Raw genomic sequence first — 15,479 nt, forward strand, 5'->3', positions numbered from 1 at the left:
CAGCCCTCTATTTATGATAAATGTATGAGGGGGGGTTTGAGGATTGGAATATATTGTATTTATTGTAGCAAGACAAGTTATACTATAACAAACAATATATACTCTCAGTGACTCAACTGAGACCAGTGGCAATTGTAAATCAATAGTTATTACACAATATAAAATCACAATAAAAAGGTCCAATTTATACCATGGTGAGAAAACAACCATTAAAACAGCTGGTATCAATGGTAACATTTACAGTATAAAAGGTATTATTGTAAATAAAGAAGCTGCTGTTTTTGCACCCACTTCATTTTATAGCAGATTTGATGATTTAGAAAGATCGTCAGCACCTTTAAGGTGCGTATCCACTTGCCAACAATGAAGGACTGAACGATTACGATATTGTTATCGTTCAGTCGTTCATTATACTGGGCAGTACCCACACTGAACAATATGTTGTTCAGTGCAGACACCCTCCCTCATCCCCGAACATACTCAACCTGACAATATCGTCAAGTTGATAGTCATGTTCGGGCGACGAGTGATGCAGACAACAACCAGCGGGAGCGCGCGCATCGCTGGTCGTTGCAGGCATTTTACCGCACAATTAATGAACGATAACGATGTCGTAATCATTCAATCGTCATTTATATCGGCAAGTGGATACGCGCCTTAAGACAGCATACCCACAATTGTTCTACACACACACCTAGTTGTGCGGTCAGTTATAACTTAAACTTTAGGCTCTTGGATCAGGCAAACCGCAAGACTTCTGGGGGTTGTGTATTTAGTGTAAATTGCTCTGACTACAGTTTTAATTGTATACTTACAGTAAATTAATCTAATATTTAACAAATAAAGATAAATGACTGACTTGTGCCAGAAGACTAAGAATGTCCAGCTCGCTCTTTAAAGTGTATCCCGGAAGCACTGCATCCAGCTGCTTCAGCCAATCGGTGCTGTTCTCCAATTTTCCTGTCTGAGTCTTGTCCTTATCACTGGTATCACCTGCAAATATAGTAGGGACAGAGAGTACAAAATATTAAATCAAGAGAGAATATTTTTTATTACAAAATATGTTTATCAGTTAATGAACGCTCATCCACAGAGAACTACATACAGACAGATTAGTTTTTAAAGGAGACCTGCCCCCTACACATATAGGCCGTTTTAAAAAACTGAACAGCACCCATATTTGCTGAATCAGCATAAAACCTATCCAATTGTGGGCTGAACTATTATAAAGCCTATCAATTTGCTAGTAACCAATGTCTGACTAATATCCGTGAGGCAGGTCATATTAATCTAAGACTGGGTTAAGAAAATAAAACAGAAAAGCATGCCTGCATTTACATTAAATCCTATTCCCTCAGTCCATTGGTGTATACAATGGTGTATATGGAACTAAACATCCCAGCATGCCCTGCCACAGTTTTAGTATGCCTTAACAGCAAAACTGTGGCAGGGCACCCTGGGATGTGTAGTTCCACATGTTGAATTTTGAATACCCCTGGGTGCAATGACAAGAGCTTGAGCACATTAAATTTACAATTAAAAGCTTAAGCTCCTTCCCCTATATACTGCGAGGATCTTCAGCCTTTTCTAGCAAATCACTAAAGGACAGACCAAGAGTATAGAATAATAAGGAGAGCAGTAAAACTCTCTCTAATTAGAATGATCCTAACCAAGAAAACTGTGAAAGAAATAAAAAAAGAACAGAAACACAAATAGAGAAATAGAAGAATATAGGAATAAGGATTTTTTGTACAAAATATTAAATCATTTTCTTGCAGTTCATTAGATGTATTAGTGTCTCCCAGTGGACTGCAATAAAAGGATTTAACTGAAGTACAAAAATCCCCATTTTCTATATTCATCCACTGGGGATGTTCCAAAGCTGAAGTACAAAACTGTAATTTTTGGTCGCAAAAGTATTAAATCTGTAAAATAGTGTAAAGGTGTGCACCGAAAACCAGGTGGCCACCTGGTACAACTACTCAGCAGAGGCCCTGTGCCTTGCCACCCAGGAGGTTCCCACTGTTCTGGTGTAATAAGTCCCCATATTCCCCAGAAGGAGTAGTCCTATCCAATGGTAAACTTGGTAATTGTCTGTTTGGGAGCTGGCGAGCTTCCCTTGCATCATTAAAAACCGAAAGGTCAATCAACAGTCCTGTACAAGTGCCAGGTGCTATGGGCATTTATTCTCAATATCATTACAATGTTCACAGACGAAAGCCTTCTTCATCTGGAGACTTATTCTGGTTTAAAGCTAGGCTCACCACGTTTTGATTTAGTCAGAAAGGCGGCTCGATTTTAAGAACAGCCCTATTTTCACAGATGAGAAGGAAAGACTACTTTGTAACTCCTAGCAGAGAAAATGGTCAACAGAAAGGTAGACTTCCAAGTAACAACTTCAAGTCTACTGAATCCGCTAGTTCAAAAGGAGGGTGCTGTAAGACTCTGACCCCAAGTAGCTATTAGGGGTGAAGAATGGAGGTTTCAGTCTACCCTTCAGGTTAAAGAACCAGATTTCTTGGAAAGAAAATGAAGAGACAAGATCTGAAAATTCCAAAAAAAACCTGTGTCCCTCCCCTTCCTTTTAGACCATCCTGCAGAAACAGCAGTAACTAGTCCAAATGAAAAGATGTAGAAAACCCATTCACTTCGCACCAGGTGATATTGCGCTTCCAAATATAGGCCCGCATTCAATTAGAGGCGAAAAGTCGGAAAAGTTTCGCCTGTCCGACTTTTCACCTCCTTCGTTTCAGAGGCGGAAACTTCACGGGCGCGTCCCCGTGTTTCTCCCTATTCAATTCCTAAACAGGTGAAAACGGAAAGCGGCGAATGCGGAACAGGCGGAAAGTACTGTCAGAATTGGGGAAATCAGTCTGTACCCAAAAAAAAGATGCACTAACATAAAGAATCAATGTAGATGTAAGACCTAATAAAAGTGTTTGGGGTACTTAAGTAGTTTAAATTGCTTCTTATTAGCATCTTTGCAAAAGTTGTGAAGAATGGAATAAAGCATTATTTTTTGGTGAAAATAAGTAGTCCACTCAAATTTGGGGTACTTGAAAATGGGTGCAAGCAAATTTTAATTTTTCTAAAGTGAACTTTTAAAAAAACTTCAAAAACGCACCTGCAATCCCAAAAACACCTGACCCAACCTTGCAGACCCCCAAGAAGTCTATTTCACTAGTTTTTATGCTTGTCCCCCCACTTTTTAGCCCCCAAAATGAAAGTACTTTTTTGGGGGTGTTCTGAGGTAATTTTTTTACCTTTTTTGTGGATTTGTCCTTTGGGGGGCTGTCCTAAGGGTTCTGAGTCATTTCCCCACGTTTGCACCCCAAAATAACGAATTTGCACTTTTTTTTCACCTGCTATTCATAGGAGATACTTTTCCGCCTATTACAATGCATTGACTATTCGCTTAGGCGAAATCGTCCTGGAATTGAATATGGAGATACTTTGAAAACAGGTGGAAAGTCCGAATCTGCAGAAACTTCTCTCCAAACGGCACTTTTTGCCTCTAATTGAATCCGACCCTTAGCGGTAATTCTTGGCCAAAAAAATGCTTTTGAGCATTTAGCTCTAAAGGGTGATATAAAGGGCCACGACTTAACAGATCGGGTCTTGGACGAAGGCACCATTCTGGGCCCTCTGTCATGTCTAGAATGTCTGTATACCAAGACTTTCTTGCCCAGTCTAGTGCTGCCAGAACCAAATTTGCTTTTATTTATATTTTTTGCAGAAACAGGTAGATAAGGTTGATGTTACAGAGAACTGATATATCGCTTACAAGAAACACCTGTGGATCCCTGAGCAGAAGTGTTTCACTTTGTGAAATGTAATCATATTTGCTGCTCCTCCAGTCCATTAGCTGTTGAAAGATGAACAGAACATTCCCAAAGGGTGAAGTATTTGACTGATGAATAGGTCTGCTTCCAAGATATCCACCCCAGGGATGAAATCTGCTGTGATGGCTGGAACGTGTTGCTCCCCCAATGCATGATTCTGACGGATTCACTTAGGGTCAGGGCACTCATGGTTTCCCCTTGGAGATTTATGCAAATCACGTACCTAGAATTGTTGGCCAGGATTCTGATGGCCCTTCCATAGAAGAACTGACACCCACTGAACAGAAGGCTTGAAAATCACTCTGGGCTCCAGCAAGTTTTTTAGTATTTCTGACTTCTGACTGGTTCAGAGACCCAGCAACTGGGAAAGAAACACAAGAACCACTCAGCACCAAATGTTGACGACCATTGCTACTAATATGCAGTCCCAGATGGAGAATTGTCGACTGCTGTTGAGATTGTCGTCTCTCAGCCAAAAACTAAGCAAAATATGCACACTTGGTGATAAGGAACACACTGCAATGGTATCATGCAAAATTGTACTTCCTCAAACACCTTCTTTCTCCAGGAAGACTGCTGGTTACAAAAAAAAAAATCATCTCTGATTAGCTCTCAAGGACATGGAGTGGAGCTTCGAAAACTCTACAATAGCCCGGTCTAGTTACTTGGCCCATGCTGGATCCGCCATCTCTAAAAGTGCTGGTCTTCCCCCTTACACAGGACATCCATCCTGGACTGGGAACAGGGCAATTTGAAGTTAAATCTGGCTCTGGAATTTTTTTTGGCACCGTTCTTCCTCCAGGCCTACAGTCCTTGACGAACTTTCCATCTCAGACTGACAAAATGAGCGAAGAAAGCACCTCAATACACAAAACAAATAATTCCCTGTAGCTTTCAGTTCAGACTGAAATCGGAAAGAGCTGCTGCTGACTGCTCCCAGAAAATGGCTGTGGTGTCTGGTTAGTGGGCTTGCCAAGGGGAAAGTTACACCAGGGAGGAAATCCAAAATGTATGGTATCCTCTCCAGCACTGAGAGACTGCAACCACCCAAATACATGCCCTATAAGCCATGCTGTGCCTAGTGTGCTGCTGCCATAACACTCAGTGCCCAAATGAACACGCCCACCCCAACACCTACTTTCTCTGTGCAGAACCCTCTGCATGGTACTGTACTGTGGTTTCTAATCAGCTCCAGGGGGAGCAGGGAACAACTTCCTTGACTGACACGCCTCTGGTGTTGGTTCCCGGAATGATGGTGAAAGGATTAGAGCAGCCATTCTACTTTTAACTTTTAGGAGTTATTATTTCAGCAAGCACAGAGTTATGGATGCCACTGTAAAAAAACTTAAGAGCCTGACAGCCAAGAGTGGTATATAGGGTCAAATGTTTGAGCTTCGGCCAGTACATTTTAAGTGCCCAAGCTCAAGTCACTGCACACTCTACACTAAGTATCAGTGTCCACCAATTAGTGGTTACACAGATATTACAGAGGGACCAGCACAGAAAGTTCACAATTTACACAGACTAGAGTCCTGACAATATAATGCCATACTGACATATACATTAAAGCATCTGGAGGTGACATATACAGACTTTAGGGGTTCTCTTGTGATATCAAGGACAATCATGCAGCTATATCCAGGGTGGCAATCTTATATTTACAGTACAAAACAACAGTAACTAAAAGAGGATTTAAAACAAAATACATACACAGCATAGTATCCCAGCACATCTTATGAAAATAGTATAGCAATATAAAAAGGGACTTTACCTTCTGTGGAAGAGTCTACAGATTTTCTTACATCAACATTATTTTTAAGACCACTATCTGGGAAAAGCACTTCATATGAATTTGGTAACTTGATGCTCAATAAACCAGCGACTGCAGCAACTACACCATTCAAATTCTAAATGTGAAAACAGAGCAAGACATAGTAACATGAAACCTACAACATAGGGTTGCACTAAAGTGTGGCCAACAAAACTAATGTACGCTCACCTTCGCAGCTGCTGCCGAAACGGTTAACATTACAGATACCTCGCTGCCTTTCGTCTTATCCCACGATATCGTTCCCCCTGCCGCACTCAAAATTGTTTTACCGGCACACTCTGGGGGAGCAGGCAAGGACTCAGCAGATTTCACCTCTGGAAACACTGTTGCAGAAAATTCATTGGAATTAGAAGAGGAAAAAAATACTTGTACTGTAGGTTACTTTTATTTTATATAAAACATTTATGGTAACCAAACTTCCAGACATTATAACTTTTTTTTTTTTCCTCACTGTAGAAGTTACCTAAAAGGCTCTATTAGTGCCACCAACCTGGTATGGCGCAGCGAGGAATAAGGGGTATGACGGGAGATAAGGATCTCTCCTCTTCTTCCTCTTTGATGTCGCACAATGAAGGAAAACGCGGTGTGTCCTCGCCAAGAATACTTTCTGGGGAAGAGGCTGGAACGATGCTGTCAGGAGAATCACTCTCATCATCACTTTCCATTCTAGGATACACAAAATAAATATATCTTAAGAGAGCGTTTTTAATAAAGTATTATGCAACCAACCTACCGGTGTTACCCCTGCTATCCTTCATAGGAAAGTAATGTGCCACTAACAAAATTCCTCACCTGACATCCTCACTCTGGTTGTGAGGAGGAGTGGGCAGAGCAGCCAAAATGTCCAAGCTGCGCTCAACTGTAACAGCAAGATGAAAAGGAATTAGAAGTTGCTGACTTACAGGTTGTAAATTTCATTTGTTTAACATATTAAGGCTGGGTACACACGTAACGATCTCCTATCCAACCATCCAACTAGTTGATTGGTTGGAATGAAAATCTGGTAACGTATGGGAGTAACTGATGATCAGCAATTTGCTCCTAAATGCCAGAAAACAGATGAAAATGGACGTTCAGACAAGTTTGTTAAATGTTTGATCTAAACAATTTGTTCAAACAGCAGTTTTTGTCCATTTTCCGGCATTTGGGAGCAAATTGCCGACTGTCATTTGCTTTCATACCTTACCAGATTTTCATTCCAACCAATCAACTAGTTGGATGGTTGGACAGAAAATGTTTACGTGTATATGCAGCTTACGTCACAATACAAACCAATTAAAAAAAACAAAAAACATTTCAAAGCAAAAACTTGTGCCGTCTCCCAGAGACATGCATTCATGACACAGTAGGAAAGAGACATTTGGCTGGGCGCACCTTTAACTTCTGCGCTGCTCTCAGATTCTCTCTTTGTTTCACTAATATCTTCAGCTGCTGTCACACCATTCACCATCTTCTGCTGCACGGAAGGAGGTGGCGTTGGAGGCAGGGAAGAAGGAGGTGTAGGGGGATTACTGAGGTTGTTCTTAAAAAAATAAAATAAAATATTAGATGTTTTAATAAGCAACCAACACTAAATGTAACTTTTGTTTTATTTAAGCAAGATATAAACATGAGTGAATACAGATACCTTGCTGAGCAGCTGTGTGTAATAGTCGGGGATGCTCTCCAGGGCACCATTGCCAAATGATCCTTTAAGCGTACTTTTCCCATTAACTGGACTACTGATCCCGTATGGGGCAAACAGGCTGAAGTTAGCAGTAATCGTAGGCTCCACAAGTGGTAACAGAGAAAGCTCCTGTTGGGGTTTATTTTTTGTTTGGTTTTTTTAAGAAAAGAAACATTAGCAAATCTTCTAAACAAAAACACATTTTTATTTTAATTACTCTTTTGCCAGAACGATAATTATCCTCAACTTACAGAAGGCATGGCACTATCACAAAACTACCCCTACTTATGTCTCTAATCAATTCCTACTGTAGTACAGAACTATTTAACATACTAAAAAAAGAAAAGGTTATTATCTGAGAATAGAGACCTCGAAAACTCCCCCAAGGATAGACTGGAACAAAGATGGGAAGGACAACCTCCCGTTTTACAAGACGCAAAACAGCCTTAGGATAAAAAGACATAGGAGCTTACGTAATAAGAGTAGCAGCCGCTGCGGGAACTCCTGCGCGTCTTCCCGTATTTTTAAAGCGGCAATCATTTTAAAAGGAAAACCCAAGCTGATTTTGCCTTTAAAATAATTGCCGCTTTAAAAATACGGGAGGACCCGCAGGAGTTCCCGCAGCGGCTGCAAGTCACACCCTATTACATAAGCCCCATCTGTTCTAAATCAGCTAAGACAAGAACTACAGACTGCGAGAAGACAATGTACCTGCTTCAGCTGCTTCACAATGTCACCTGGAGATTTCAGGCTATCCTCTCTGCGAATCTTTTTGCGGGAGCTTGGTGCTTTTTCATTGGTCTTCTGTGTCCTTTTTGGCTTTGGTACAGTTTTTTTTGCACAAATGTCCTAAATAAGAGAGACGGTAAACACAATGCAGTTGTAACCTTCAACAATTAACACAGAGGCGGACTACTGCCAGTATCACAGACAGGAAGAGACAGCTTTCAACCTTGCTTCTGAAACAAATCTAACATGGGATAGAAGGTATTATGGCCCACTTGGATCCATAGCTGGGGGAAATAATCAATCCATAAAAATCATTGTGGAAATTAGAAAATAAAAATTTAAAAAATTGCAATAGTGCATACTGTGTGCCTAACATGGTAAAGCAACCAACAGGGGACAACAGTAATTATTGTCCAAAATCGTTAATTTCACCAATAAAAATCTGAGTATTTTCACCAACTGAACAATAACTATCACAGTATACACAATAAAAAAAAAATTATTTCCTTGGATCTACACTGAAATTTCTGGCTTGAAGTTTTTAACTTACACCACAATTTGCACAATCCCTTTAGTTTAGAATCCAAGTGCATCAGATTAATTTCTACTCCAGGGTTGCAAAATGCTGCCTGCCAGGCAACTAAGTTAAGTACAGTCAGCAGAGGCTTCCACTAACCGCCAATGGGCAAGCCTGGAGCTGCAATGTATCTTGCCGCGTAAGGCTGGGCGATCTCTAGATTTGCTCAATGCAGAAGCGGACAGCCATGTTACCACTAGCTGCCTCTTCAGAGCATAAAGGATTGCTGGTGGCTGGAAAGACTCCAAGGGGGAGATTAATGCAGGCTGATCTCTGCTCGCACCATCATAGGCTGCATGTAGAAATCAGATGATAATACATTCAGCCAACCCACCAGAAGCTGCCTAAGCATCATTCGCAGGTGACTGATTCAGCCCTCATATGCCCCAAGAAAAATGGGCTGAAAGGGGAAACATTACATGGGAGAGGAGCCGAAGCAATGGGCAGAAGAAATACAGTCTTAGCTGTAAGTCATTTCAAATCCACTGAGCCCAGTGGTTCAAATGGCGGTCCTTGGAGAGCACTCAGGACCACAGCCAGATCCCAAGGAGCCACTGGAGGAACAAAGGGAGGCTGGATACGAAGTACACCTTGCAGAAAGGTGCGGACATCAGGAAGAGTAGCAATCCTACGCTGAAACCACACTGACAGGGCAGAAACCTGCACCTTAAGAGAAGCAAGGCGAAGACTGTGATCTAAGCCCGCCTGCAGGAAAGCCAACACCCTGGATATCAGGAACACCTGAGGATCATAGCCTCTAGGGCGACACCATTCAAAGAAAGTATGCCATGCTCGATGGTAAATTATTGCCGATGCAGGCTGGAAAAACCCCTGGACCTTAAGAGGGCAGTCTCAACAGCCACGCCGTCAAAGACAGATGACACAGGTCCGGGTAATGGCAAGGACCTTGAGACAACAGGTCCGGACGTAGAGGCAACAGCATCAGAGTGTCTACGGAGAGACTCCGAAGATCTGAGTACCAGTGCAGTCTGGGCCACGCTGGAGGTATCAGCAGGAGCGTGCCGCCTTCTTGCTTGAATCTGCGAATCACTCAAGGAAGAAGGGAGGGAAGAGGTATGCAAACTGGAAGGTCCACCGGACCGACAGAGCGTCTACCAGAAGTGCCTCTGCGTCTCTTGTTCTTGACCCGTACACAGGTAGCTTGTTGTTTTGTCGGGAGGCCATGAGGTCCATCTCTGGAAGGCCCCACTTGTTCACCAGGAGTTGAAACACCGCCTGGTGAAGAGACCATTCTCCTGGATGCACGTCTTAACGGCTGAGATAGTCTGCCTCCCAGTTGAGGACTTCTGGTATAAACACTGCCGATACGGCAGGGAGAGTGCCTTCCGCCCAAGCTAGAATGCGGGACACCTCCGTCAGGGCTGCCTGACTGCGGGTCCCTCTTGGCGGTTTATGTAAGCCACTGTGGTGGCGTTGTCTGACTGCACCTGCACGGGTTTTCCATGCAGGACATGTCTTGCTTGCTGGAGAGCTTTGAATACTGCCCGAAGTTCCAAGATGTTTATCGGAAGCGCAGATTCTGCTAGCGTCCACCTTCCCTGGAAGAAGTGCGGACCAGTCACCGCTCCCCAGCCTCGGAGACTGGCGTTCATTGTCAGAAGAACCCAGTCCGCAATCCAAAAGGGGTGCCCCTTGTTCAGGTGAGCAGTGTGCAGCCACCAGGCCAGAGACAGACGTACCTCGGGGAAAACACCATTGTCTGTATTTATGCGATGGGGCAACCCATTCCATCTGGAGAGGATTAACTTCTGCAGAGGTCTGGAGTGAAACTGGGTGTACTCCACCATATCGAACATTAACACCATGGATCCCAGTAACCTCATCGCCGAGTGAATAGACACCCGGGGACTCTGCAGGCAACTGCGTACTTTTGCCTGTAACGCAGAGATCTTTACCTCTGTCACAAAGATCCTCTGTTGTGGTGAGTCCAACAGGGCTCAGAGATGGAGCATCCTCTGTGAGGGAACCAGGGAGGACTTATTCCAGTTTACCAGCCAGCCGTGAGTCTGCAACACAGAGACTGTCAGTTGCAGATGGCACTGAAGTATCACTGGAGACCCTGCCAACAACAGGAGGTCGTCCAGATAGGGCAACAAGCGGACCCCCTGCATCCACAAGTGGGCTGCCATAACTGCCATGACTTTGGTAAACACTCGAGGCACCGTGGCCAGACCAAAGGGCAGTGCCTGAAACTGGAAGTGTTGGTCGACCACTGCAAACCTGAGGAAACGTTGGTGTGCTGAAACAAATCGGGATATGCAGGTAAGATCCTGAATATCTAGCGACGCCATACAATCCCCAGGCTCCATCACTAAAATGATGAAACGCAGGGTCTCCACCAGGAATCGAGGAACCCTCAAGAATTTGTTAAGGGATTTGAGGTTGAAGATGGGCCGGTAAGACCCATTGGGTTTCTGTACCAGAAAAAGATACCCCGGACCCCTCTGGGACAACGGAAGCGGCACTATAACTCCAGCCTGGAGCAGAGAGTGTAACACCTTCCAGAATACCAGGGCCTCTCTAGCTCCGGCGCCCTGCCTGCTGCTGGAGCTAGAGTGAACACTGCTACATGTGGTACACTTTAGCTGAAGAGGAAAATCACGTTCACTCTCAGACATGAGGGTATGTGACTCCCCTCACAGATAAATGCTTTTACAGTGAGGCAATGAACTCCCTGCAACACCGCACCGCAAAGGCTTTAGCAGAGGAAGAACAGGGATAGTAAAATGGCTGACAGTCAGAAGTGAAAGTGCAGGCAGCAGCGCTAGCAGTGAGTCACATACAATGCAGAAATAAATCCCTGCACTACCAGCACTATGATCAGCTACACAGACACAGAGCCTGGTAGGAAACAGTGCTGCATACTCTGACCTTAATCGCTGGAGAGGTATGCGGGGGGACCCGGACCGCGACGCCACCTGTACTCAGCGTCCAGCAGCGTTTGCACACTCCCTAGAAAATGGCCGTGGAGGAGCAGCGAGGAGGCGGGCCCGGGGGAGGAGCACTGACACAGCCCGCCAGATCGCTACGGAGAGGCACTGTGCAGCGGGGGAGGCGCTGGCTGTATACAGGAAAGGCGCGCTCCCCTGGCATGCTATTAACCCCTGGGACGCCGGAGCTTTGCTGCTCAGCCCGCTGTCCCTGGTGGTCTAGTGGAAGCGCAGGTTAGGGCTCCACATGCAGCCAGTCCCCAGGGAGTGCCCTGCCTGGGGACTTAGGTCTGTGTATTGGCGTGTACCCTCCGCGGGACCCCGCCGCTTACCTGCCTCCTTGAATCCGGCCAGTGTCTGGGTAATCCGGGGTCACCGCTAACTGTGACCCCAGACACCCACCAGCATCCTCGGATCAGTACCGGCGTCTTGGTCCGGCTGGGTGGAGGAGAGACAGCATAGACATCAGTACTGACTGTCTATGCTGTGCAGCTCATCTTGTGCAGCCACAGCTGCCTTGAAGAACTTCAGGGGCCATTACAGCCCCCCCCTGTTAAATGGTGATCCGACACCGAGCCGGGCACCTACGAAACTGGTTTGTCTTGGCTCGGGGGCGGGGTATAGGAGGGGGACCGCAGTACATCCTGGGAGACTGAAAACTAACTCTGTGGTGCCCGATGTCTGACGTCAAACGCCCATAGCCCAAGGTATCTTGTGGATACTCTATGGACCCTGAAGTAGAAATGAAAATATGCCCTCTTCACTAATCAGCACCTGCACCTAGAGTTGCACTACACTGCCTCTCTTCAATTCTAAACTCACATACATGGTGCAGAGAGCCCAGAACTTATGTTTACCTACCAGACCCCTCATAAAAGCACTTACTGATTTTGCAATAGCGCAATGGACACTAGTGTGGGTTGCCCCTGGGCTTGCTGCCTAGTTGTTGCTTGGGCTACCTTGGCTGCTCCTTGACTGCTGATTAAGAGTGCGTGTCTGACTTCATTAGTGTAAGTGGGCTGGCTTAAGCTTTTTTCCTACGTATTTTCCAGTTACAATTTACCAGTGCTGAGCACCAACTATTCCTGTCAAAGCGATTACAGTTGAAAAATAGGAAATGCAGACGGTCACAGGGAGAAAATGTGACCGATAGCAATGTAAATACATGTGTAGTGCTGTAATTAAAGGACGATACTTCAAAAATTGTTAGCCCAGCTTTTTTTTTCTTAGACATATATTACTAAAACTGTTTAAGTGCCCCCACCATCTCCCCAGCTTTAATATAGACCCATCCCTGTTTTATTATATTTAAAGTAAAGTAATTTACATGGAGGGGGGGGGGAAGCACGTTAACTGTCAATTGCAGGGTTTGCTAAATACGCGCTATAGCGCGTTTCTACGCGCTACAGGAAACTTGGGACCCAGTTTTTAAAACTATTTGGGTCCCGGGGGACGCGCTGGCGCTGTGTGTACCTCCGTAGCCAATCAGTGTGCAGCAGCGTCCCCTCAGCCATTCACCACAGGGCGTCATGCCCTGAGCCATTCTCCGCACTGCGCCGTCCTCCCAGCCAATCACAGTGCAGCAGCTCCCCCCAGCCAATCACCTGGCGGCACCATTCTCCCAGCCAATCGCTATGCAGTGGCATCCTCCCAGCTATTCACAAGGCACCGCCGCCCCAGCAAAATTGCTGTGCAGCGGCTCCCACCAGCCAATCATCATGCAGCACTGTCCCCCCAGCCAATCACCATGCAGCGGCTTCACCCAGCCAATCACGAGGCGCCGCTGTCCTAGCCAATCGCTATGCAGCTGCTCCCACAGCCAATCACTACGCGGCACTGTCTCCCCAGCCAATCGCCGTGCAGCGGCATCCCCCAACCATTCACCACGCGGCACCATCACCCCTAGCCAATCGCTGTGCAGCGGGTCCCCTGCCAGAAGTCCGTGGGCGATTTGGCTGCAGCAGCGTTGTCGTTGGTGCCGGGACACTCTAGCAGCCGGCACTCCTTCAGCCAGCTGAGCTCTCTGTATGCAGGAGGTGGACAGCACTTGGGGCAGAAGGGACCTGCAGGCGGATAACAGTGACCCGGCCAAGGGTTCCCAGCAGAAGCAAAAGAGGTAACCACTGCCCCAGGTTTTGGCTACCCTAACCCTCTCCATACCCCTAGCACTGCCCCAAGTATTGATTGCCCCTAACCCCCTCCTTGCCCTAGCTGCTATCTACCCTACCCCCACCCTAACCCAAGTGCTGCCTGCCCCTAACCTCTTTCTTGGCCCCCGTGCTGCCCCAGCTGCCATCTACACTTGCCCCCTCCCTACACCCAGTGCTGCCCCAGCTCCTATCCTGACCCCCACCTACCCCCAGCACTGCCCCTAACGCCCTCCTTGCCCCAGTTACCTACCTTTACCACTCCCTACACCCAGTGTTGCTTGCCCCTAACCTCTTCCTTGCCCCCAGTATTGCCCTAGCTGCTAACAACTATTTTCCCCTATATGCCTCCCATACTGCCCCTGCTATCTACACTTGCCCCCTCTCATACCCCAGTGCTGCCCCAGCTGCTATCCTGACCCAGCTCTGCCCCTAACCCCCTCCTTGACCCCCAGTACTGCTTTAGCTGTTATCTGCCCTGGCCCCCTCCCTACACCCAGCACTGCCTGTCCCTAACCTCCTCCTTGCCCGCAGTACTGCCCCAGCTGCTATCTACCCTCGCCCTCTCCTTACCCCAAGTACTACTTGCCGCTAACCAACACTGTACCCCCCCCAAGTACTGCGCCAGCTGCTATCTACCATTGCCCCTCACATAACCTGCCCCTAGTACCCTCCATGCCCCCCAGCACTGTTGCATCAACTGTCTGCACTTACCCCTCCCTACCCCCAGCCGTGCCTGTACTTACTCCCCTATAGCTGCAGCTCCACCCCAATATCTCCCTGCCTTTACCCTCAGCTCTACCCCAACCCCCTCTACCCCAACTGCTATATACCCCCCAGCACAATCCCAACTGGTGCCTGCCCTCAACCCCCATATTATGTAATGGGACCCAGAAAAAGTGTTATAGGACCCCAAATTTTTAAAGTGAGGGGTCCCTGGGACCCACAATTTTTTCCGCTAACCGCGATCACTGCAATTGTTACTTGCTATTCTTCTATGACATATGTCATGTACTTGACCTGAAAAATCTACATGCAGTAGTAAAATCTAAATGCAATGTATCCCCTTTAAACGAAAATAAAAACAAGAACCTGTCAATTCATTAATGCCTTGAATGCAAAATGTTTATTTGTTTATTAATAAATTGGTGAACAAATGTTTGGGAAGTTATTTCAAACAAAAGTTAAATTTTACAATCAAGTGTGTTTTGTTTACATTTTACTATTATTATAGCATAAATGGTAATGGGTTTTACGGACCCCTCCCTTACTATTCTACAGCACCAGGACCAATGAAATGACAACTTTTGTTATTACTCCCTTACCAAGGAAGGCTGGTTGAAAGACTGTCTGCTTACACCATCATGCCATACGACTGATTGCCACGGTGATCACATGACTTTAATGGTGCATACACACGGTCAGATATGTCAGATGAATGATGAACGCTTTTTACCAACGATTTGAACTGAACGATTCAGACAATATTAAAATTAATGAAATCGTCCAAATCTGACTGCAAACACATCACGTCAGATATGGTTATCGTCTGTCAGATATGAACGATTTTTTTAAATCGTTATCGTTCAGATCTGACAGAAAATCTGACCGTGTGTATGCACCATTAGAAAACAATCAGTAATCACAGCTCGAAGAGAAACACCAAGAAAAAACCCCCCAAAAAACTCCATGCACATCAGTAACATTTAAAACAAGGGCCTGAGAGGTGCAAAAGG

The 15,479-nt window shown here is 45.7% G+C and overlaps 1 protein-coding gene across 2 annotated transcripts in view; it reads right to left on the bottom strand.

Annotated features, from left to right (window-relative positions):
- Positions 1-15,479, bottom strand: part of KMT2D (lysine methyltransferase 2D) — a 169,099-nt gene that overhangs the window by 19,391 nt on the left and 134,229 nt on the right. The window contains exons 39-47 of one of the 2 annotated variants that reach the window (XM_088448469.1): positions 8,051-8,188; positions 7,301-7,468; positions 7,048-7,195; positions 6,466-6,532; positions 6,164-6,339; positions 5,842-5,996; positions 5,614-5,749; positions 4,066-4,203; positions 860-993 (exon numbers count right to left, since the gene is read on the bottom strand). In XM_088448469.1, coding sequence (XP_088304595.1) covers positions 860-993; positions 4,066-4,203; positions 5,614-5,749; positions 5,842-5,996; positions 6,164-6,339; positions 6,466-6,532; positions 7,048-7,195; positions 7,301-7,468; positions 8,051-8,188 — 1,260 coding nt within the window. The remainder of the gene's footprint in view (positions 1-859; positions 994-4,065; positions 4,204-5,613; positions 5,750-5,841; positions 5,997-6,163; positions 6,340-6,465; positions 6,533-7,047; positions 7,196-7,300; positions 7,469-8,050; positions 8,189-15,479) is intronic. The other variant, XM_088448524.1, reaches the window with a different exon arrangement.

Source organism: Taudactylus pleione, unplaced genomic scaffold (assembly GCF_031769625.1).
Source record: "Taudactylus pleione unplaced genomic scaffold, aTauple2 ptg000005l, whole genome shotgun sequence".
NCBI lineage: Eukaryota > Metazoa > Chordata > Amphibia > Anura > Myobatrachidae > Taudactylus > Taudactylus pleione.